The 24,827-nt window shown below is 30.4% G+C and overlaps 1 protein-coding gene across 1 annotated transcript; it reads left to right on the plus strand.

Annotated features, from left to right (window-relative positions):
* The first annotated feature begins 3,326 nt into the window (after positions 1 to 3,326).
* LOC107961722 (uncharacterized) lies at positions 3,327 to 6,310 on the plus strand. The gene is made up of 4 exons (XM_016897810.2): positions 3,327 to 3,683; positions 4,524 to 4,672; positions 5,533 to 5,610; positions 5,899 to 6,310. Exons 2-4 carry the CDS (start codon positions 4,556 to 4,558, stop codon positions 6,199 to 6,201), a joined length of 498 nt encoding a protein of 165 aa, XP_016753299.1. The 5' UTR covers positions 3,327 to 3,683; positions 4,524 to 4,555; the 3' UTR covers positions 6,202 to 6,310.
* Positions 6,311 to 24,827: the final 18,517 nt, after the last annotated feature.

Here is a 24,827-nt window from a genome sequence, read left to right on the forward strand (position 1 = left end):
CTTACACTACCTGTCATATTAGCATCACATTCCACAACACGACATTCATTAACTGTAATTTCACAACAAGGCAAAAAGTATAACAAATACTTATGCTCAAAACTTAGGATAGGGTTTTAGGCTATTTCTAAGTTCTCAATTAACACTACGAATTGTGCATACTAGTAGCGACTCTGGACACGCACTATTCACACTTCCTCTTATAAGTCGAAAGTTTAAACTAGTTTTTCCTTACCTTTCGCCTTGCTCGAAGAGGGATTCAAAAGTTCTGAAGCTTCACAAGCATTAACCATACAATATGTACAAACTATTAGCAGCCAAAACACATCTTAATCAAACCAAAAACACAAATCTAAGACTAACTCTTCTTATAGCTGAATTTTTTTACTAGATTGGTCGAAACTTGAATATCTTAATCCAAATTCATTACTATAGCTTAAAACCGATTCTAAACATCTAATTATTCAATATGGAATGAATCTCAACCCTCAAAACACCAAAAACTCCCAAGACTTATGGTTCTGAAAATTTCAATATCCATGGTTATTTTTAATGAAAACTCAACAAAACCTTCAAATCTTTTAACGAATGTTTAAAACGAGTTTAAAAGCCTTCTAATATCCTCAAAACAAGTCAAAAAACACTTAGAAACAACAGTTTAATTGAAAAAACCATATTTCACCATTAAATATCCCAATCTCGATCAAAACATGAAATTCTTTTTACAACGAAGCAAAACTTGATTTAAGAAGCTGGAATATATCAAAACTTATTAAGGAAACAAAACTTTATCGCGATTGAGAAGAAAAATGAACGAAAGATTGAATTTCAAAAAATTTGTTTGGTAATCGCATGAGGAAATTGATAATGTCTGTGGGGGTTTTCTTAAAATTGAGAGAGATCTTAGAATTTGGGAGATGAGAAAATCACAAGGGTTAGGTTTAATTAGAGAGAAAATAAGTGGATTTGAGGTTTATGGAAAAAAAATTTGAATGACGGCAAAGGGGAGGGGAAGACGTGAATGACTGAAATTTTGAAAGCCAAATTGCAAAAATTAGGCTTTTTTCCCTTTTGGTCCCTCTTAACTTTTCTCTTTTCCAAATAGGTTCTAACTCAATTAAAACTCATTTTCTTCAAACAAGACCTCAAAATTGAATTTTGTTTTGAGCTAAACAATAAAATAAAATTTTGATTATGGCACTCACATACTTAAATTACTCATTTACGACCCTATTTTTCAATATCTGATTCAACCTTCGATTAAAGAAACATACGATTCTATTAATCGAAAACTACTAGGTTGAGTTTTGGGATGTGATAGTGAATGAAAAAAAAATAGCGTCTCATGAATTTTATTTCATATTATTGGTTTAATTGATGGAAAATTTTAGAATCCTATTATTTAGTTTATTGGTCATAAAAGTTTATCTTATCGGTCATGTTATGAGTTCGATTGGTGATGTGTTAATAATAATAAATTACTTCTACGATGAGTGTTTGAGCTTTAAAAAAATCAAAGTGAAAGCTAAAAAATAATTTTAGGAGAACTAAAATTTAACTATACATTTTTAAGGGTTAAAACTGAAATTTCATTATTATAAAATTTATGCTTTTATATTTTTTAAAAAAATTTAAATGAATTAATGTTTACCCTTTGATTTGCCCACGAGTCTGATCTGATTCACTTTATATTAAATTTATAATTATTGAAAATTTTTATTTATGTCATGTTTTTATATCTAATTGATCAAAATAATTAATTGTTTACGAAAATGACTTTAGTTAAAACTTATATACGTAAATGATTCATTTTCTACTGTGATCGTCGGTACCACCTGACACATCGATAGCACCGCCCTCTCATAATTAGCCAATCATCGACTTTTTGAAAAAAATTTCGGTGCCACCACTATGTTAGGCAGCACCAATATATATTTTTCAAAATACTCATTAAAAATACGAATATTCAGGGAGGAAAAAAAATAAAATATATATATTTTTAATGGGTGTTGCAGGTCTGTCAGGCGACATCTGTTAAAATTTTTTAAAATATATATATTTAGGTGTCCTCATCAAGTTAGGCGGCACGAATGATATTTTAAAAAAAAACTATTGTAGAAAAAGTAGTTCAAAGCTTTGGTCATTATTTTAGAATATTTGGAGCCGGCTACTGGAGATCTGAACCATAAAAGTCAATGAGAAGTAGAAAATCTCTTCTTTGATGTCTAAATTGGTATAAATGCCACCATAAACGACAGCATCGATGGCTATTGAGTATGGCGACTAGGGTTTTCAATTGAGAAAAAAAAAAGAAAAATTTGAATGGAAAAGAAAAGAGAATAACAAATATTGAAAATAGAGAATCAAATATGGGAAAGGAAATAGAATAGTATATATGGAAAATAGATATATGAAAGGGAATTTAATATTTTATGGAAAATACATATTTTCATATCTTCTTTTTTTTTCTTTTTTTCCATATTTGATTCTCTATTTTTCATATATGTTATTCTCTTTCATTTCCTATATTTGATTCTCTATTTTCCATAAAATATTCAATTCCCTTTCATATTTATATTTTACATATTTGTTATTCTCTTTCCTTTCTCATATTTGATTTTCCCTTTCTCATCCATCTATCTTTAATACATTGAATGATTGACACATGCCATTTTTTTTGTTGATTTTTACTATAGTTTAGGAACCTCCCTATAATTAGCCCAAAATCTTTTCTCCTTAAACTTTATAGAAAAGTCCCTAAACTTTAATTAAAAGTCAAATAAAAAATGTCACATGTCAGTCATTCAATAGGCTATTGTATCACATCAATAATTTGTTAAAAGAACACGAAAATTTTAATAGCAGTGATTAGTTTGTGCAATTATCTTATTTAGAGTTACTATTAAAAATATTTTAAAATAATTAAAATTAAACAAACTCTATTTTAAAGTGACCATAAGTTTAAGTTACTCTTAATAATATAATCTACTTAAATATGTAAATATTTAATAAAAGAGACACAAAAGCAAATATGATTTTAAAAGTATTTATAATATATACACATGTATCTATACTATCATTTAAATTTAAATTTAAAACTTTAATTGAGTTGTTACGATAAATTAACAGCTCAGCTTAAAAGTTATTAAAATTTTTTAAATATATTAAAAAGTTATATAAATAATTTATTTTATTTTAAAAAAATGAATTTAAGTGCACAATCGAAATTTAATTAACCTAATTATTTAAATTTTTATTACAATATTAATAATTATTATTACTTACTAGTATTTTAGAATTTAGATACACTCGTGGAGAATTAAAAAGAAAAAAAGAAAATAAATATCCTGTTAAATAGGGAATGGGTTTGCTAATTTTGGTTTAAGGGTTTCGAGAGAAATAGAGTAATTAAAATTTTCGAGAAGGCTGTGTAGATGCATGTCGGCGGAATAACGTTGGATCTGAATTGGTTCCTGCAATTCATTTTCACGCTCTTCATTTTCGCATTTGTGGCTCTTCGCTTGCGGAAGAACACAGCGTTCGAAATGCTTCGAGGTCGACGCCAATTTCGATCGGGACCAACCAATGCCTTCCATCCCCATGGACATCGATCACTTCCCTTGCGCTGTATGCTCTAATCCCGCCTCCAAGAAGTGCTCTCGTTGCAAATCCGTTCGTTATTGGTACGTACGCTTTTTTTTTCTCCAGAAGAATTCTTTGTCTTTGTATGATCGTACTCCTTGATTGCTGTTTTTTTTCTTTTGGCTGTTAATTACTGTTGCTAATATTGTTTGAGCTGTTTCTTTAACGTTTCGGGATTATCGAAAAGTAAAAAAAAAAAGATAAAAAAGGTTATTTATTTATTTTTCTATGTTTTTAATACTCGTAAGCATCTTAGTGATTAACTGCTTTTTGAAGTTTCTCTAACTGTTATTTACTGGTGGCGTTTCTCTATTCTGCATTGACAGTGGTTTAAGTGCTTATTGTTGACATTCGTGGGTTTTCTTTATCTATCTTAGTTTTCTTACTTTACTTTGCTTTTTATTAGTTTGGCATCTTATTAATTATGGGTTAGAAAGAAGTGTTTTTGTTGTCGATGTTAGAACGTTTTCCTGGAATTTTGCTTCTTCTTTTAATAAAGCATTTGGCTTGAATTTTTTTCTTTACAAACGTACTGTTGTGCTTAACCTAGGTTGAGCCCGCACTAATTGACACTGATTATGTCAATAAACTGAATGTCCAGCTAGTTCAGTGTTAAAATTTTGATCAATCTATCAGTCAATTATATAAAAAGATGCCTTGATTGTAGTTATATTTGCATAAGTTAACAAAAAGCCCCTTTCTCCCAGTACCGCCTTGACTTTAAAAGTTCTGCGTTTGCTTTCTGGTATTAGAAAATGAGACGTGTCAGTTTACGGGCCTGTGGACTATGATTTACGAATCTATAAGTTCGTCAACCTTGGGTTACATAAATTCTTCTATCAAGTGGATGGTTTAATCTTTATGTTTGCTTCATTTTTCAGCTCCTCAGCCTGCCAACGTGTGGACTGGAAGGATGGGCATAAGACAAAGTGCAAAGAAATTTCAACACAAACTACAACCACAACCGTTTTCAGTAGTTGCTCCGGTTCCTGTCAATGGAACCTCTAAGATTATCAAGAAATCGAGAAAGGTTAATCTTTCAACCCTTTGAAAAACCAACATAAGTAAATAGGAAACTTATATTCAAAATTTTCAGGTTCTTTTCCCATACGATGAGTTGTAAAGATAAATAATATTTACGAACTCAACCATCGAAGAACGGGATTTCAAAATCACAGTTTTCGATACTACTGGAAATCAAGTCATTACATTAATGGAATTAAAATTGGGTTCAGAAAATTATTTAATTGGGAGGTGTTCATTTTGGGAAATAGAAAAAAAATATCGTGTTGTATTGAATTATAAAGTGTTAGATTAAAAATTCAGTAAGTATTTATAATTGGACCCAATATGGGAAAGGCTCAAAAGTCTCTCATGTTTAAGAGGGGGACGACAAGCCCTAATTTGTTTAATCAAGGTTGTTGCCTAACCTACTCCTAAGAGTACGTTTTTCTATTGAAATAATTTTCTACAATTCAATAAGGGTTTTACCTATTCTTTTTAAAAATAAATGGTATTGGTAGGGCTAAATATAGAACTTGAAGATATTATTACTTTGGTCGAAAATAGTGAGTTTATTCTCTAAGTATTAAATATATTTTCTAGAATAAAAATTCTATCGCTTTTTATTGAGAAGAGATTTTGCTTTCACATTAAAAATAAATAAAATTATTTTTAGTTCTGTGTTTGATTCGAATCGTTCAAGCCCACATTTGAAGCAGTTCATGATATGGGATTTGATAGGTGGGTAAGTTTAAAGAATTGATTTTTTAGTCAAACAAGTTTAAAGAATTGATTTTTTATTCAAACCCTTGTTTGACTAAAGAATTTTTTTTTTGTGTAAAGCAAAAACTTATGGTTCTTTCTTTCTAACTTTGTTGGATGTAATAGATGTCGGCTGAAAGCTCAAAAACTCATGGTGGGTTGAGGGCTGTTTATTGTTCCTATGGTTGTTCAAAGTATAAACAGGTATTTTAATTTGTTTTTGTTCTGCACCATATTTGGCATAAATAAATGTTGGGTAATTGTATATATATATGATTTTTTATGTTGAAGACTTAATTTGATAAAAATTTAGTTTTGTTCTGAATTTGAGATGTATTAAAAATTAACTAAGGAATGTTTACTGTTAATATTATAGGGTTGATTTTTTAAATGATTTTTGTTTGAAATGAAGTTTAGTTCGATGATTTTATTTAGTTAAAATGAGAGATTTCATTTTTGAATTAAATTGATTTGTATATTTGAATGGTGTAGGGTGGCTGTGATTTCTTTGAATGGGTTGAAAAGCAAGATGGCAATGGAAATCTTAATGAATTAAAAGGACATATCAAAATGCTATTGATTGAGAATAGAGAACTTAGGATTGAGAACGCCGAATTCAAGAAAATGGTGAAGGTGGATGAAATAGAGAAGTTAGTGAGGAAGGTTGCAAAGCAAAAGGAGAAATTAAGAGGGTATAAATTGTTGGTGACAAAGATTGAGAATGACGTGTACTTCTATAAGGTTGCTTTCATTACATTATGGATAATTTTTGTTGTTCTTAAATTTGTGGTCTAGAGAGTAGAATAATTATTTGTAATACTTTTGCATGGTTTATTAACTTTGGAATGGAATGGAAGTTATTGGACTTATAAAATGTAATGAGTTGATTTAGCTTTTGAAAATATGTTTATGAAGTATGTTTATGAGTAGATTTATGTCGAATTATATAAATTTGGCATCCCCTTTTACTAGAAAACAACACAAACAAGACTTTAGAACTGCACTTACAATTATTAACAATTGATGTAAAACCTCATTGAAAGGCATAAGTTTCTTGCAGATGTCGGATTACATGCAAGTAATGATCAAGTATAGTTGATGTAATTGTCAAAATACTTAGCAGCAGCGCTCTTGCAGATGTGATGATAAGAAGCAACCAAAATCCCACAAGAATTGAAAAGTAGGTTCAACATATTGCCTTGATAAAGGCATAGACTTTCAACTACGTACTGCAATTATTTTACAAACAAAAACATACCCCAAAAAAGCACCATATTAAAAAATATAACAATTGATTAATAAATTTTAATGTTTCGTCCAACGTATACAAATAAAAAAATATAAGACAATGGACCAAAGTATAAAGTTCAATCCCTACTACAAGTTCCCAATGTCTCTAATTGAAAGTTCAACAGTCCATCTTTATGATTTAAAATTTTGATAATAAAATAAAATTAAGTATAATAGTAAAAAAAAGAATTATATACTACTTTCTATTAGCACAGATACCTTAAGAAGTAATAGCTAGAAGAAATAAATCATGGCAACAAAAATATTAGAATCTGTAAATAACATTGCATACAAAGAGCATATAATACTAAAAATCTCAACATTTGACATATTAACATTGATGTTCTCCAATAATACAAAAAGAACATAACACCAAAATCTCAAATTTTGAGCAATTCAGAACTATAATCTAACGAACTGTCTCTTTCAAGTAGGCCAATGGCTTGATGAGGATGGTTGCGCAAATCTTGATGAGGCTACAAGTTGAGATGGTTCATGTAACACCTCTAACCCGTATCCGTCGCCGGAATAGGGTCCTGAGGTATTACTGAACAAAAGCACAACTCTGAACATTCACACAAGTCATATTCATATATGTAAACGAATGTCCAATTAATTGTTAATCATGAATTTGTTAATACTAATATAAAAAAAATACAAATCATATAATGAACATTGTAATGATATTCAAATATCTGGTAAACATCAATCATTTTAAGTCATATTTCTATAAATGTATAAATTAAATCAAATAAAATCTAACACATGGCATTTTAGTCATTAACTTATACGGCATTAATAATCCATAAATAGTCAAATAAATTTCAATAAATAAATAAAACTTATACACATTTTAATCATAATGAAATTGAACTATTTTCGAACATCAATAATGATGCTAATCAAGCTTAGTTCACATACTAAAAGTATACTTAATCATTTATTTATAATTAACCATTTTATAACACAAGTAGCGACTTGAATTGCACTCATTTTACATGCCAAAATGTATATAGACAACTAGTCTTTTTATCACCAATTTGGACATTTAAACATTTCATAAAACGCATATACTCTTGAATATCACCTGTCTAATACATATTATACCTTACTTAGCTTAATAACCATTATTTACCTTGTGGCCGACGCATATAAACCAAACTCCTTAACATTACATATATTGGACATATCTTCTATATAAGTCCAAACCAAGGTCAACTGTATACATAACCATGAGCATTATAATCAACCGTATTCATTATCTCATTTTAACAAAGCATATCAACCAACTTCACACATATTTATATATATAAATACCATAGCCGAATCAACTAATATACTTACAAACAGGTATATTTATTTGTACCATGACAGATACATGATATACTAGATATATAAATGCAAAAGCCGAATCATCAATCAATTTGTTCAATACATAAATCCAGCATCACACCGAATATACTTGTCAACCAAATTTAACTATTACTATCATCATAAGTCATAACCAAATCATTTTAACTAAAAGTGAAACATCAACATAATTCATACCATATGTATATCATGTCCGACTCTTTCAAACCACATCCAAATCATCAAGCAACTTCAACGTACAAAGGCACATATCACATATACTTTTATCCATGAATAACTTTAGCCGAACCATTCACATGCACATCCTAAGTCATCAACCATTTTTAAAGTATATAGTACCTAACACAAATATTATACATTCATAACACATAACCTCATGACTAAAATGAACATAAACCATACTTAGCATAACCGAATTCAAACATAAAAGATTAGCCATTTTCGCATGGCTTAGATTACACACAACCAAAATCCAACATTTCAAAACGTAATCCAGCCTACACATGCCATAGGTCCGAATATTCAGCTTATAAATACCGAAGACAGTCGATAGTGTGATAAGCTTCTCTGGCGATTCCCGAGCTCATAACTTGAATCCAAAATCTATAAAATACAAAACAAACATACACACACAAATTAAGCTTTTATAGCTTAGTAAGTCATAAGCAAATAAACCATTCAAGGACATAATCCATACATTTAAACTATATCAAATTATCCTATCATATTCAAATTAAACTTCAATTTTATGATTTAACATTTATCTTATCTTATACTTTCACATATAACTTATTTATGGTTGTATACATATATAAATTATCAAAGCATCTTTCGGTTTCAAAACTCAATCATTAAATGACCACGTACATGTATACACATAAACATATACTCATGAATTAAAATATAGTGTAACACCCCAAACCCGACCCAGACGTTATGGCCGGATCCAACATGCCACATCGAAGCGTTCAAAACATTTTATATTGTTGATCCAGAAAAACCTACTTAGTGTTTTAAAAGATAATTTCATTATAGGTTAAAGTGAATGGAAGCTGTCCACCAGGTAAGAAACCGGAAAAGAGGAGGTGAGTCTATCGGACTACTTAAGTACCAAGCTCCCTTCGGATCCAATCCTAGACATGCACACCGCCATTGCCACACCTTAATGTCATGTATATTTCTAGGAAACCGATTTGATTAATTCATTTTTAGGAAAAGTGATTAATTTTGGAAAATACTTTCATTGCGGAAGCTTTGCTTGTTGTCTGTTATTTTGAAATCAATTGTTGTTTTTTTTTTTTTTGAAAACGCGCCCTAAAGCTATCCAATTTCAACAGTTAAAATAAGTAATACCTATCTTAGTAATACATATTAAAACCATCAAAAATAATTAAGCGGCCTTATTACATTTAAAAACCCAAACCTCAACGTAAATAATAGGATGTCCAGTTCACCAGAAGAAAACCAAACTTTCAGAACAGGTGGCCACTCTGAATTCCCTCACAGCTCCAAGCCCACTATGGTTGGGGATTTCCTGCGTGGATGAAAATAAAAGGGGTGAGTTTGGGGAAACTCAGTGTGTAAGGAAAACCCATTCAAAGCCCAAGTTAGCTCAAGCCTATTGGGCCTAAGCCCATTCAGGTAACAGTGGTACTGGACTAGAGCCCTTTTCAGATTACAATAAACTGGGCCTTAGCCCTTTATTCAGATAACAGTATGGCCCATATGCCCATTTCAAAATACATGCAACATCAATAACATATGCAAGCCCATTTGGGGAGACTACTCAACCCACCAACCACTACACTCCACCCGTACCAGCCATACACTCCATGTGGGGAATAACCCAACCCACCTAGCCCAACACTCTACAGTTGCAGCCTTGCTGCTCAGTTAACAGTAAATTGAGGCAAAGCCTCCAGTACGTGGACAAGCCACTTTCAGTACTTCCTCCGTCAATATCCCAGTCTCATGCATTAGATAATAACAACATGGCATGAAGTAAATAACAACAGTCAAACATGCATTTAGGTCAATTTAACCCTAGGAGTATTTCGGTAATTTATTTCCTAGCGGTAAAACTGTAAATTTTCCACTTTTAAAGGTATTTCAGTAATTTATCTATTTTAGGGTTTTCATGCATATTCCTACCTTTCACGTACTAACAGAATCACTACCGAGGGTTCTTACCGAATTGGGCCCGTTGGCCCATCATTCCAATTTTGGCCCATTAAGCCCAAAATATCGAGGGCACAGAAATCATGCACTTTGCAGTCCAAACATTGCAGCTTACCAAAACATTAATCGATTTACCTTACGAGCATTCGCACACTCGCAAATCTACAAAATACCGGTTTTCGGCATTTCGACTTTTCAACTTTTGCCGATCTAGACTAAGAAAGAGGTGTTAGTTACACACCTGTTTGCGACGATATGCTGACGAGATCCACACACGAACTGCCTACAATTGGATTACTAACACATTAATCTAACTATTCAAATACGAACTACGTATTAACCCCTTACAATATTCGGCCAACCACACCTACAGATCATAGTAAGCTTATAAGAAAACAATAAGCAACTCATTAACAAATTTTGTCAATGTTTACCACATAATCATAATTTCACTGCAAGCTGTCTTCCTGAGCAACAGTCACTAAATTATTTATAACTGGAGCTACGAAACTCAAAATCAAGTGACGTTAATTTTCCCTTAAAATAGACTCATATATCTTCTATCCATAAAATTTTCATAATTTTTGGTATGGCCAATCAATACCAGATTTTTCTTAAAGTTTCCCATGTTTCACTGTTTGAATAATCTGACCACTCTTCATTACGAATCAAATTTCTCATTGTACAGAATTCAAAATATGTTCTGGTTTATTCCATTTGAAACTAGACTCATTAAGATTTAATTACATAATTTATGCAGCTTCTAACTCATCTCCCACAATTTATGGTGATTTTCCAAAGTCATGTTACTGCTGCTGTCCCAAGCAGATTTATTACCAAATCACTCTTTCACACCTAACTTGCATGCTTGTTATTTAAACATGTATATCACCAATCAATCATCACATATCTATGATTTTACTTAAGTATAATCTCCATTTCATCATTTTAAAGCACAACATGTTAGCCGATTTTTCCCCTTAGCATCTAAGGCACATGCATGCTCATTTGTTTGGCTCAACTTCACCTATCTTCCATTTTTCATCAAAAGAACATGAAACAACAACCATTTCCTTTATTTTAATTCATGACTAAATGCTCACAACACAACTAAAAACCAAAATATGCTTCAAGAGTTAAGGTAGAATCAAGAAGAACTCATGAACATCAAAATAGAAGCAAACTACCATGAACTTACCTTCAATTTTCTTCCCCACGTGACCGAACATTCAAGAGCTTTCTCCTCTCCTTTCTCTTCTCTAACTTTAGGCTATGATGAACAAAGATGGACAAAACTTTGTTCTTTTCACCCCTTTTTCTTTTAATAAAATTTCATATTTCATCCATTTAATTCTTTAATACAAAAGACATAAAATTCCCATCATGGAACATTTACCTAACCCATTATCAATTTGTATCAATTTGTACCATAAATTATGGATATCAAGTGCTCATATTGTCTACAACAACATGATGGCTGGCCACTTCATGTAAAATGGGAGGTTTGTCATGCAAATCCTCCTATTTTGCACTCCTATTTATTTGGCCACTTCAATTTAGCCTATAGCATTTTCAAACATTTTCACATAGGTCCTATTTCATAATTTCACCCCTTTTTCTTATGGAACAAAAATTAACTAAAATTGTCGGATTCTATCTTAAGCTTGGGCCTTCTAGAGGCCCACTAACATAATTAAACCTATGCCAACATTCACAGAATTCCCGAAAATTGGGACGTTACATATAGCTTCTTATGCATAAGCACATCAATGACCAAATGAACATTTATATATATATGGATACATTAACAAACTATCATTCAATGGCTAAGCCAAAACATCTTTATCATACCAAATACACATACACTTATATGCATATACTCGTAAGTCAAAGTATAACAATTACACATATATGTATTTATATCAATGGCCGAACATACCACCAATTGCACATCTTCAAAAATCATTTCAATAATACTCATATTATTCATTCACAAGGCCGAATACATTTTTCACATTCACTTACATTCTTCATTTACTTCAAATATGAGTTTCAACAAATATTAAGTAACTTACTTACCTTGTTCAAGTAGGTGATAAACCAATTCATACCTAATCAGTTTAGCTCATTTTGCACATTCGATCACAACTTATCGATACCTGATGAACCATTCGAAATTGGATAGGACACTCGGATAATCACACATATCGTACAATGCCAACGTCCCAAGCACGGTCTTACATGTAATCACATATCAATGCCACTATCCTAGACAGGGTTTTACTCGCACACATATATCGGAATCACATATCAATGCCATGGTCTTACTCGTACATCACATATCAGAATCACATATTGATGCCAACGTATTAAATGTGGTCTTACTCACGCACATATATAGGAATCACACATCGATGCCATGGTCTGACTCGCAAATCACATATAGAAATTCACATGTCGATGCCTCATATACGTCCTTGTATCAACTTTAAATTGGTCAGAGCATACATATGTTCATTAACAAAATTATCATTTACTACCAAGATCACAATATCATTATATAATCGAATGTACATATATATATGTGTGTGTGTGTGTCCATGATTCATACTTTAACATCACATACATAAACATATCTTATTTATCCGAATATAAACTTGCAATTTATATACAAATAATCAATATTTTAATATGTATAGCTCATGTCACCACTTTTAATACTAGAACTCATTCATTACTTTATCATCAAACAGAACTCATTCATTACTTTATCATCAAACGTAAATTATTTTCATTACTCAATGCCGATTCATAATTTACTTCATATTATTACAGTTATTTATTGATCACATATATATTAAAATTTAACCACATCTATCTGCTTATAAACTTACCTCGGACAATATAAAACGGAACGGAACAGCTAGTCGACAACTTTCGTTTTCCCCCATATCCAAATCTGATTTCTCTGGTTCTTGATCTAAACATATTCAAATTAAGCTCATTCAAACATATTTTCATTCAATTTAGTCCAAAAACACATAAATAGGCAAATTACCATTTTACCCCTGACATTTACATTTTTTACAATTTAGTCCCTATTGCATAAAACACAAAATATGAAAAATTTCAACACACCCATGTTAGGCCGAATCTTACCCATTCATACAAGTCCATATATTTCATTTATTTCACATTTTAGTCCTTCAAATCATTATTTTTGCAATTTAGTCCTAATTACTCAAAATCATCAAAAATTCCAATACAAAACATGTTAACCCAAAACCTATCTTTCATATTTCATCATCAAACAAAAAAAATCACAAGCTTTCAACAATGGCATAACTCAAAATATTCACCAAAATAAAAAATTCAAACATGGGTTTACTAGTACTCGAAGCAACGATCTCAAAACGTAAAAATTATCAAAAACTGAGTAAAAACAAACCTTGAATCAAGCTTGGAAGGTGGCCAAATATTTGAAAGCTTCAAAACCCATTTTCTTTTCTTTTTTTTTGGCAAGAACATGATATAAATACTAAATGGCTTTTAATTTTTATGTTATAATATAACATATATTACTTAATGTTTAATTTACATTTTTAACCTTAATAAATTAATATGGAAACTATATAATATATGCCTAACACCGTCCATTCATTTGGTCAATGGCATAATTGCAACATAAAACCTCCATATTAAAAGAACAACAACAATTTGACCGTTTATAATTAACCATCAAATTTTCATTTTACGCGATTAAATCCTTTTATTTAATCGGGCACTCAAGCGATAAAATTAAATTAAGAAAATTTCACAGATATTAATTCACACATAATAAACACAGAAAGTAATTTTAAAATATTTTTTTGACTCGAATTCGTGGTCTCAAAACCACAGTTCTGACTAGGGTCTAAATCGGGCTGTTACAGTTCAGCTATTAAAGACGTAGCAAAGGATGTAGGTGTTGAGGAGGCAACAAATTGGGGGGATGCTAGAGCAATTGATGAGGTGACTGTAGCCTTAGATTGAGGCTTTTTTATCATCATTTGACCTCATCTCCGAGGTTTCCAAAAAAGGATTTTTTTTTTCTATGAAACATTTATAAATCAAACAAACCAATCTCAAAGTGGTAAAAATTAAGTTTTGAGGGTTTAAGGATTACATTAAGAATTTGCATTACTGTTGTAGTGTTGGTGTAGATGCCTATGCCTTTCATTCTTGTTCTCCATCTTGCACCGAAGGATTTACTCTTCATTCATTCAATTTCAAGATGTGAGTGAGAAGTAGTTGATGTATTCATCCTTCCGGCTCAAACTTTCTTTCTACTTGTTCGTTGAGGTACCTATACAAACAAATCAGCAAAAGAATTGAATAAAAGTGAAAGTTTAACAACTGCGGAGTTTATATCATTCAATACCATTTCATCTATCGATGACTGTGTTGGGTGATGCTGTTGTAAGTTAGTTCCTTTATTTTGGTCCATTTGCTACAAAAAAAAAAGTAAGAGTGATTGAAGTCATTTCTAACAAGATTAGAGAACAATGTGTATAAAGGAAAATAAGAAGTTTGAAATAGGCTTACTGATGTATTTTGAGCTAGACAGGTTCTAGAGTTATTGCCAACCATCTCGCATCTTTAACAGTCATTTTGATTCCTCTTTTGGATAGCTTTCTTCTATTTGATGTCTCACCCTCTTCTCTTTTCATTTTTTGTTTGGGTATTCTAGGAAGCCTCCTTTTTCAAAGAGGGATCGATCAGCTCCATTCTAGTGTCTTTCTAGAAATTCTCACTTAGGATAGTGGAAAGTGTACAATTGTACAACATTTTGTACGTATCTTTCGTAACAATCACTTACATATTCTTCAACTCTTTGTTCTCAAAACAAAATTTTAGATACAACCCCTAACATCTACATGCCTGTTAGATCCCAAGATCTACATGTACATTTCTAGCCCCTAACATCAACAACATAAGTATCCCTCTTATAGTCAACCTCATAACCATCTTGCCCATTCCAACACACATGACAGTAATAACTTAAGTCTTTATGTTCTTCAATTTTTTTTACTTATTTTTTAGAGTAAATCAGTGGACCAATCTTCACACTTTTTTCTTATTTTGCATTACGCTATTCATGACGTAGAGTCTAATATCCTCAAACAAAGAAATGATAGATTTAAACCTAGTTGTCACAAGTGCGGAGTTGAAGGCCTCTCTGAAGTTGTTATTAATTGCATCACACTTTGAATGAGTGTTGAAAAAGCTTTTGGCCAATTTTTTGGTTCCTTCCTTATCAAACTTTCCAAAGCAACTTTCTTTAACTAACCAATTCTTACAGTATATTTTTGAAAGAGACCTTCAGTTGTTGACTTACAACAAGCCCAAAATAGTTTCTATAAATCACCACCCCCTGTGCTATTTCCTCATGTTTGCATACATGTGTCTTACACAGAATCTATGTTCAACATATGGTAATATCAAGAGCATTTCTTCTACCAAACCCTTCAAAAGAATTAAAATTAATTATTATTATATTATTACAAATATAGCAGTAGTCAAATAAAGAAAAATATATATATATAGAAATCTCCCATGTCCAAGTTTGATTGAAGATGTTTCAAGAACCAAGCCTAGGATTCCCTGTTCTCCACCTCTACAATTGCCCAAGCTACAAAGAAAATTTGGTTGTTACCATCCCTACCCACAGTAGCTAAGAGTTCTCCCCTAAATGACCCTTTAAGGTAGCAACCATCTAAAGATAAAACTGGTCTACAAAATTTTTTAAATTCACCCTTTAAAGCACTAAAACAAATATATATAACCTCCTAAACTTGGGGTTCTCAGTAGGAATTGGTCTCAAAACTAATAAGTCAAAGTTACCATTTGGATCTATACCTCTCAAAGCAAAAACATTATGAAATAAGTGGTTAACCTCATTCTCTAAGCTACCCCTTATCTGTTATATAGCCCAAGACCTAGCTTTTGATAGACATTCATGTTTAGTTCTACTTTCAACTCTTCCTTAGCTAGTCTTTGCATCTCAAATAGCTTTAACCTAGGGATAATCTTGACCTTTCTAAGAAAGTGTTTCCCTATGAACTTATAATTTGATCTTCTGTTCTTGAAGATTATGGAACAAGTATGTCCACTATCAAATGTCTTGACCTTAAAGCATTGAGCTTTACACTTAGCTCTTGCCCTAAATTTTTCATTTCTAGCTAACTTAAAATCAAATCTATGGTGGACAACATAAGCTAAAAGGGATTCCTTAAATTAATTGGGGCTCTCAAAGATCATTCCTATCTCAAACCTAGGCTCAACACTACCCTCATTAAAGAAAATTTTCCTACAAAATAACTCACCATTAGAATCTAAATCATAGCTACCACAGCATCAAATCCTATATAATCTGTCTCATCCCCAATACCCTCACTATTAACCTCCTTTGTTCTATCCCTCTGAAAGCCACTTAGGTTAACAACAAGCTCCAAATCTTCAGCTCCCACTGATCTATTTTTCTTTTTCTCTATAAAACCTTATACTTATTTCTAATATTCTTTATCTCATTATCATTATCATTACTAACCCATCCTTCCGTACCTACCTCTTTTAGTTCACTGCTTTAAAAGTCACTATCATTATCATCATCCTCATTTGCGTCATCACTTATATCATTGCTTACCCTCTTAATATTTATAACACCCTCTACCCGTATCCGTCGCTGGAATAAGGTATGAGGCATTACCAGAATTTACAGAACCATTTTTCATTAAACCGAGTCATTTTACTATTCATATATATATAGACACATTCATAAATTTTTATAGCATTCTTAACCATCATCTTCATCCCTATACTTATACCATCTCATCATTTGTTCATTTTAAACCCATATCAAACATGATAAAATTATAATTATATGTAACCCAAAACTTACTAAATACAAGCCATACCAATGGCTAGTTACAGTTAGATCATTTATAAGCCAACATTGACTAATTAACCTATACATGTCATTATAACCATAATCCATTTACCATACATACCAAAATAGGTCGATGGATAGTGTGAGTGATCTCCTCGAGCTTCCTAACCAACGAGCTTCCGAAAACTCATTCATTTAAATTTAATATAAACATACAAGGTATATTAAATCATCTTGATCACGAGCCCTAACACATAAACTCATCACCATTGTTAGTCGTACACTTCATATAAATACCAAGAAACATGTATGGGCTCAATTTTCATTAAATTTCTCATATATATAGACAATTTCACATTATGTAATCATATAACATATAGCAACCATATCTCTGTATTTTAAATACATTTTCATAACAACTTGTCTTGATTTTATACTATTTTATATTTGAGCTTTACTCATCAAAGTATTTGAAATATCATCTTTATGCAAATAGTACACATGAGGTACATAATTCCATAATTATGAATGAACATTTTTATCAAACATATTCCATGTTCATATATTATAGTCTCATATCTCCATATATCAATAACCATCATTTTCTTGTATTTCAGATAAATACTTGTAACCCTACATAAGTATGCAATTCGCTATTTCTTCCTGTCAATCACAATTTCAAATGACAAATTCTTGTGCATAAGCTCACCAATTTCTTAATTCCATGTATTTACCGTTTTCCATATTTATCCCATTGAATTCCTCAAAATTTCAATGGATTTTCTGTAGTACACTTATGGTGTACAATCTCATTAACCATCAATTCATACACATATATATAAGTCCTTTTCAAAGAGCACACTCTCGCAAACCTCATTTCTTACAGCAGGATTACTAGTCAAGGCTAAATCCCCTGTAAGAGAGCACACTCCTGCAAACATTATTTCTTACAACGAGATTACCAGTCCAGGCTAAATCCCCTGCAATGACAAATACTCTATAGAGCTTTGTCTGGATTACCAATCCAGGCTAAATCCAGACTCACATTTACTTTAGATCACCCGTCCGGGCTAAATCCATTTCACACATATTCTTCAGGAGGGCTTATATCAGGATCACCCGTTCGGGTTAGATCCTTTTCACACATATTCTTCGGAAGGGCTTATATCAAGATCACCCGTCCGAGCTAGACTCTTTTTACCGTCAAATCCTTTTCAGTGATCCATCGAATTTCATTCCATTCAACTGGGATTTATTTCCCTTTTTATTGAATATTATCAACATTTCATCAATATCATACATTGAGCATTCAAATCAAATTTTCATCACATAAACATACATTTCAAACATTTAAGAATACAATTCAAGTTACACAAACTTACAATTCAATTTTTGAAATAAAACATTATATCATTTCATAATTTTAATTTCATAATAAATATTTGAAATAAAACATTATATCATTTCTAATTCAACATTTATCGATTATAATCAGACATGTGATCAATTTATACACAAGTCATTCATATATTTTTCTCCTCCTCCTCTCCATTCCATATCCTTAATGTATATATCAAGCTTATAAGTAACATTATCTATAATTTCACTATTTACTTACATGTATATTCAAAGCTGTCCATCCGTGTCATAGTCACTAAATTATTTTTTATCTCGAGCTAAAAAAACTCCAAATTAAGATCCGCTTGATGTTTTTGAAACTAGATTCATATATCCTTCTACCATAAAAATTTCAGAATTTATAGTTTAGCCAATTAGTACAGTAAAACCTTCAAACTTATCCCTGTTCTGCTGTTTGACAGCTTTGACCTTTTCTTACTAAAAATTAATTATCTCTTAACACGGAATTTGGATGATATTGCCATTTGTTTTTCTTCAAAATAGACTCATTAAGAATTTAAACATATAAATTTAAGTCCCTAATTATTTTTCTCCAATTTTTGATGATTTTTCAAATTCAAAACAAGGGAAGCCGAAATTATTCTGACCTTGTCTCACAAAATTTATTATATCTCATGATTTACAATTTCATTATTTACATCGTTTCTTCTATGAGAAACTAGACTCAATAAGCTTTAATTTCTTATTTTATTCATCCTCTAATTTGATTCCCAAAATTTTTGGTGATTTTTCAAACTTAGACTACTGTTGCTGTCCAAAATTATTTTAGTGCAAAATGTTTATTACCATTTTTCCCCTAAACTTTTAACACATGACGATTTCATCCTTAGGCTCGGAAAATGAAATTATTGAAATTTAATCCTTATTCAAAGCCTAATTATTCTCATACATACCAATCACAGCCCATGAATTCCATGAAATTTCATAATTTTCCATAAATTCAACACTTTTCAATTTAACCCCTAAAACATGTTTTCATCTAAAATTCTTTAATAAAACACCTTTAAACATCCATTAACATCTCAATTTCATCATCAAATAACAAAAATCATATGAAATTATCAATGGTAACTTCCAAAATTTTCAAAAAAATCAAAAACTAATAGAATACTAAGTTGGACCTAATTATAAAAGTCCAAAAATATAAAAATTTCAAGGAAAAAGCAAGAATTTAACTTATTTGAAGCTTAAATATGAAAGAACAACTCAAAACCCTCTTCCATTGCTGTTTTTGATGGAAAGTTGAAGAAGAAATGGCCTAGAAATCATTGAAATCAACTTTGGCCATGTAACTTTTGTTAAAATTTCAATTTTTTCCTTTTTACATAAAAATCTTTGATTTTTTTTGTCACGCTATGCCGCATCAGCCATTTTAAAATGGTCCATTTGCCCTTTTAGTCCTTCCTTATTTAATGGTTAAGCTATTTAATCACTTTAGCAAGTTTTTCACCTTTTCAATTTAGTCCTTTTTATCTAATTGACTACCGAAACATTAAAATTTTCTGATGAAATTTTAATACTACCTTATTGACACTCCGTAAATATTCATAAAAATATTTATGGCTCGGTTTATAACACTGAGATCTCAATACCTCTTTTTCTCAATTTCTTAACCAAATAAATCTTTATAAAACACAGTTTACTATTTCAAAAATATTTTAAAAGTTACATTTGGCTCGTAAATATTAAATAATATAATTTATGAGTTCATTTTCTAGATTTGGTGGTCTCGAACCATTATTTCCTACATCGCTAAAATTTGGGCTATTACAGTATTTACTCCTCCTACCCCACTAGCAACAACAGTTTCCTTATTTAATTCTCTAGGACCACTAGTCCTCTCTCCCTCTAACTTAGTTTCAAGCCTAACACCTTCACCATTTAACTCAAGTTCAATTGAACCTCTATCAACACTAACCCAAGACATTTTCCCTATAGCTTGAGTCTAAAAAAAAAATTAAAAAACGTAAGATACCACTAATTTACCAACAGTCAAAAAATATCTCAAACAGTCAGCCTAAATCATACTTAAATAAAATTAATTTGTAAAAAATATGAATTAGATTATACAACAAATATGGTACCTTTTTTGGCATTTTGTCTATTAAAAGGTGTGTTCCACTTTCTTAGCATAAAATTTCAAGAACCCATTATCTACCAAAAAATTACATAAATTATAGTATACAATAAACTAAACATGGGAGCTCATTGTTATGTTACTTGTTTTGCATGTTGAGTAGCATCATATTGGGAGAATTGATCAACCACTATTTGAAGAGATCTATTTCATTGTGAGACGAAATCAGAGTAGGTGAACCATTATTTACATTAATTAAATAATTTAAAGAAATAAACTCCATTGTTAAGTAATCTGGTATATATATTGGTTCAGTCAAGATGAAGAAAAAAGATAGTAACAAAAATAGATTAATGATTTAACAATAAATAACTAAAATTAATGAATTTTCTTTTTGCACCCAAAACAACTTTTTAACTGAAAATTTCAAGAACCCATTATCTGCCAACAAATTACAAAAATTAGATTATACAAATTAACTATAAAAACACTTAACAAATAACGTTAGCTTAAGCCTAGACCATACATTTCTACAACTCATTTAGTTTGCCCAAATTAGTTAGGATTTTTTGGTTTACCTAAAATAAAAATCAAATAATTATGAAATTAGAAAGGTTTCAACAATAAAAATGAAAAAAAAAGGGTTCCAAGAAGAAAAAAGTTCTTCAGTCAAACAAGGTTTCAATAAAAATAAATAAATGGTTCTTCAATCTTACCTCCTATCAATTCTACAAAGGGGTTGTAGGTTCTCAGAAGATGATTGAAAGGGTTGGTGAATTTTTTGAAGCAAAGAGAGTTGCTGAAATTTTTTTTGATTGAAAGAGAGTTGCTGAAATGTTTTTGAATGAAATAGGATTCATCAAATTTTTTGAACGAAATAGAGTTAATGAAATTTTTAAAGGATATTTTGAAGGAGTAAAATTTTACTTACCATTTAAATTTTAGTTAATATGTTTTAATTTTTTAACTATTTTTAAGTGCATTTATGAATTTTACTACTATTTTGAAGAAGAAAAAATAGACGTTTATGTGGCAAGTTGTGATTGGCTAAAATAATTTTTCTAACAAGACTAACAGCTAGGGTAAAATTGGTAATGGTTTAACAGTTTAGGTACTAGTTTTGGCAAAAAAAAAGTTTAGGTACTGATGTGGGAAAACAAGTATAGTTTAGGTACCATTTTGTTGTTTAAGTCTTAATTCTTAAACATAAAAGGCACTTAAAAAGGTTTTCCAAGCAAATTAATTAGGTTTATGTGTTTGCAATTATTAAACACACAGTTATAACTTAGAAGGCATGTAGCAGCCTGATTTCCAGTGGTATCATAAAAGACGGTTTCAAAACTTATTTCTGTAAATCGGATTTGTAAATATCAAATATAAATATGTACAGGGTTTTATAATAGAATATTAAAGTTTACTCCTTCAATTTTTTTTATTAATAGATTAATTGAGGTACATGGACTAAATTGTAAAAGTTTTATCGCTATAGAGTTTTAATTGGCCAAAGACTTAGGGACTTAAATAGCAATTATTCAGAGGACTAAAGTGAACAATAAACCATTATAAAACTTGTACATAGTGGATGACGAGGTGGGTGTCATTATAATTAATTAATTAATTATTAAGCTAATAAAATAATGTTTACTTAATCTAAACTAAGTTAATTAAATATTAATGTTAGTATATAAGTTAAGTTGGTGGGAAAAGATGAGACTTATCATCTTTTCCACCGTCCATTAAAGAGAAACATGAAGAAACTCTATGGTTGAAGCTTGAAGCATTCCACCATACTTTAGGTAAAGTATTTAAAGTTTTTTTTCTTGTAATTTTTATGTTTGTGGGTCATGGGAACTTAATTTAGCTAGCCCATGTACGAATTTGTAAAATTTTTAAAGTTTTTGAAAGTTTTCATTGATGATTTATTAAAGAATTTGGTGTTAAATTGATAGATTTTAAGCTTAGATGTGAAAAAAGACTAGATCGTAAAATTTAATTGTTAGTTGTGTATTTAAGGACTAACGTGAATAAATTTAAAAATTAAGGTGAAATTTCAGTAATAATAGATATTAGAGGGTTTATAAGGTATGTAATTTAAATCAATTTTAAAATCAAGGCTCAAAATTGAAATATATGGTTATTTCAGTTTCAGAGACTAAATTAAATAAAACGTAAAACTTTTGGGGTATCAAAAAATAAATTTATAAGTTCATACATGTTAAGGTATAATGTATAAATGTTTATTATTGATGAATTTAATGGAATAACTATACAAATCGAGAATTGGATCAAACCAAAGATAATTAGGGAAAAGCAAAAATTGTAGATTAGTCTCTGAAGTTTCAGGTTGTTTTTTATTTTTGCCAAGTAAGTTCATATGCAACTTACAATCTTATCTATGCTATTTTGAATTGTGTTTTATTTCATGAATGTGTTCAGTTTGAAGTAAATTTAGTGCATTTGGAATATTTGGCTAAACATGGATTGAATTGAAAATTATGAGATTATTGGCTATTACAAGAAGGTACGGAGTATCAATAGAAATGTTGAATGTTTCTAGGACTTGGAATGAAATATGTAAATTGGTATAGGGTTTGTTGATGATATGTATATAACAACGATGCCCGTGTGAACTTGGTAAATGATTAGGATACATATGACATGTCATTAGAGTTATACATGTAATTAATCAGGGATTACATGATGTTACAAGACCTAGCATTTTTTTTAGATTATCGGGTTATACGTACTGTTGGTTTAGCCTAAACTAGTAACCTTGATATAATGTGAACTTTTGTGTGCAATTCCATTAAAATTTTAGCTTGTGTGAGCAACCCTGATCTATGTCAGCTTGTGTCAGCAAAACTGTAATGACACGATAGTCACAGGTGCCGAAAAGTGCATTTTTGAGATTCCGTTTTCGTAAATTAGACTCGTAAATATTTATTAGAAATATTTACGAAGTTAGTTGTATGGTTAATTAGGTTTTGGTTAGGTGAATTTGCATGCATTAAAAATAATTAGGTAAAAGGACTAAATTGTATAAAGGGTGAAAGTTGAATTATAGATTAAAGAAAAACTAAAAGGACTAAAGAAGCAATTATACCATTACTCATAAATGAGGCGGCATAAGTTTATATTATTATAAAACTTTAAGTTAAAATATATATTATAATATTTACTTAAGTATTAAGTATATATATTATATTATATTATAATAAAACATATAAAGAAAGAAAGAAATAGAAATAGAAAGAACAAACGAAAAAGAAAGAAATAGAAAGGAAAGAAAAGAAAAAGGGAAAGCGAGAAAGAAAGAGACGAAAGCCTTAGGGGTTTTAATTGTTCAAAGTTCAATTGGTTAGTCAATTTAATCCCTTATATTGTAATTTTTATGTTTTTGGAATCCCGGTATTAAATACTACCCGACCCATGTCAAAATTTTAGAAATTATTGAGATTTTAGATGTTGTTAATGTTGAATAATTTTAGTATTAGGGACTACATTGATAGATTTTTATGTTAAAAATGAAAAGGATTAAATTGTAGAACAAATAGTAAATTTTGTGTAATAGGGACTAAATTGTGAAAAATTCAAAATTTAGGAATTTATGTGGAAATAGGGAGCTTAATTTAGTCTAAAGTGAAATTTGCATGAAAATAAGGAATTAAATGTTAAGAATAAAAGCTAGTCTCGGTTTAGGGGCTAAATTGGAAATTAAGCAATATTTGAGTAAAAATTGAAATATTCAGTATGAAATTGAATTGTGTTGTATTGATGATTTTTAATTGTTCTAATTCTGTAGCTAACGTTGTACCGGAACCCTCGACTAAAAAGGGAAAAGATAAAGTCGACGAGGAATAGCTCAAAATTTCTGGTTTTTATTTCTATAATCCAAATTTTGTTATAATTCAATTTAATGTATATGGTAAGTGTTGAGGTGAGAATTATTGTGTTTTGCAATTGAATTGGATTGATTTAGTATGTGATGAATTTATTGAATTTATATTGATTGAATTGATATATATTGATTATTTGAATTGAATTGATTATTGGTTGTATTTGAAAAGTGAATTGAAACCCTATTAACTGTATCGGGCTGAGTCGGATATAGATAGAATGCTATAGGATTGGAAGAGTTTAGGGATTTCTTCCACTTCG

The sequence above is a fragment of the Gossypium hirsutum genome, chromosome A06 (assembly GCF_007990345.1).
Source record: "Gossypium hirsutum isolate 1008001.06 chromosome A06, Gossypium_hirsutum_v2.1, whole genome shotgun sequence".
Taxonomy (NCBI): Eukaryota; Viridiplantae; Streptophyta; class Magnoliopsida; order Malvales; family Malvaceae; genus Gossypium; species Gossypium hirsutum.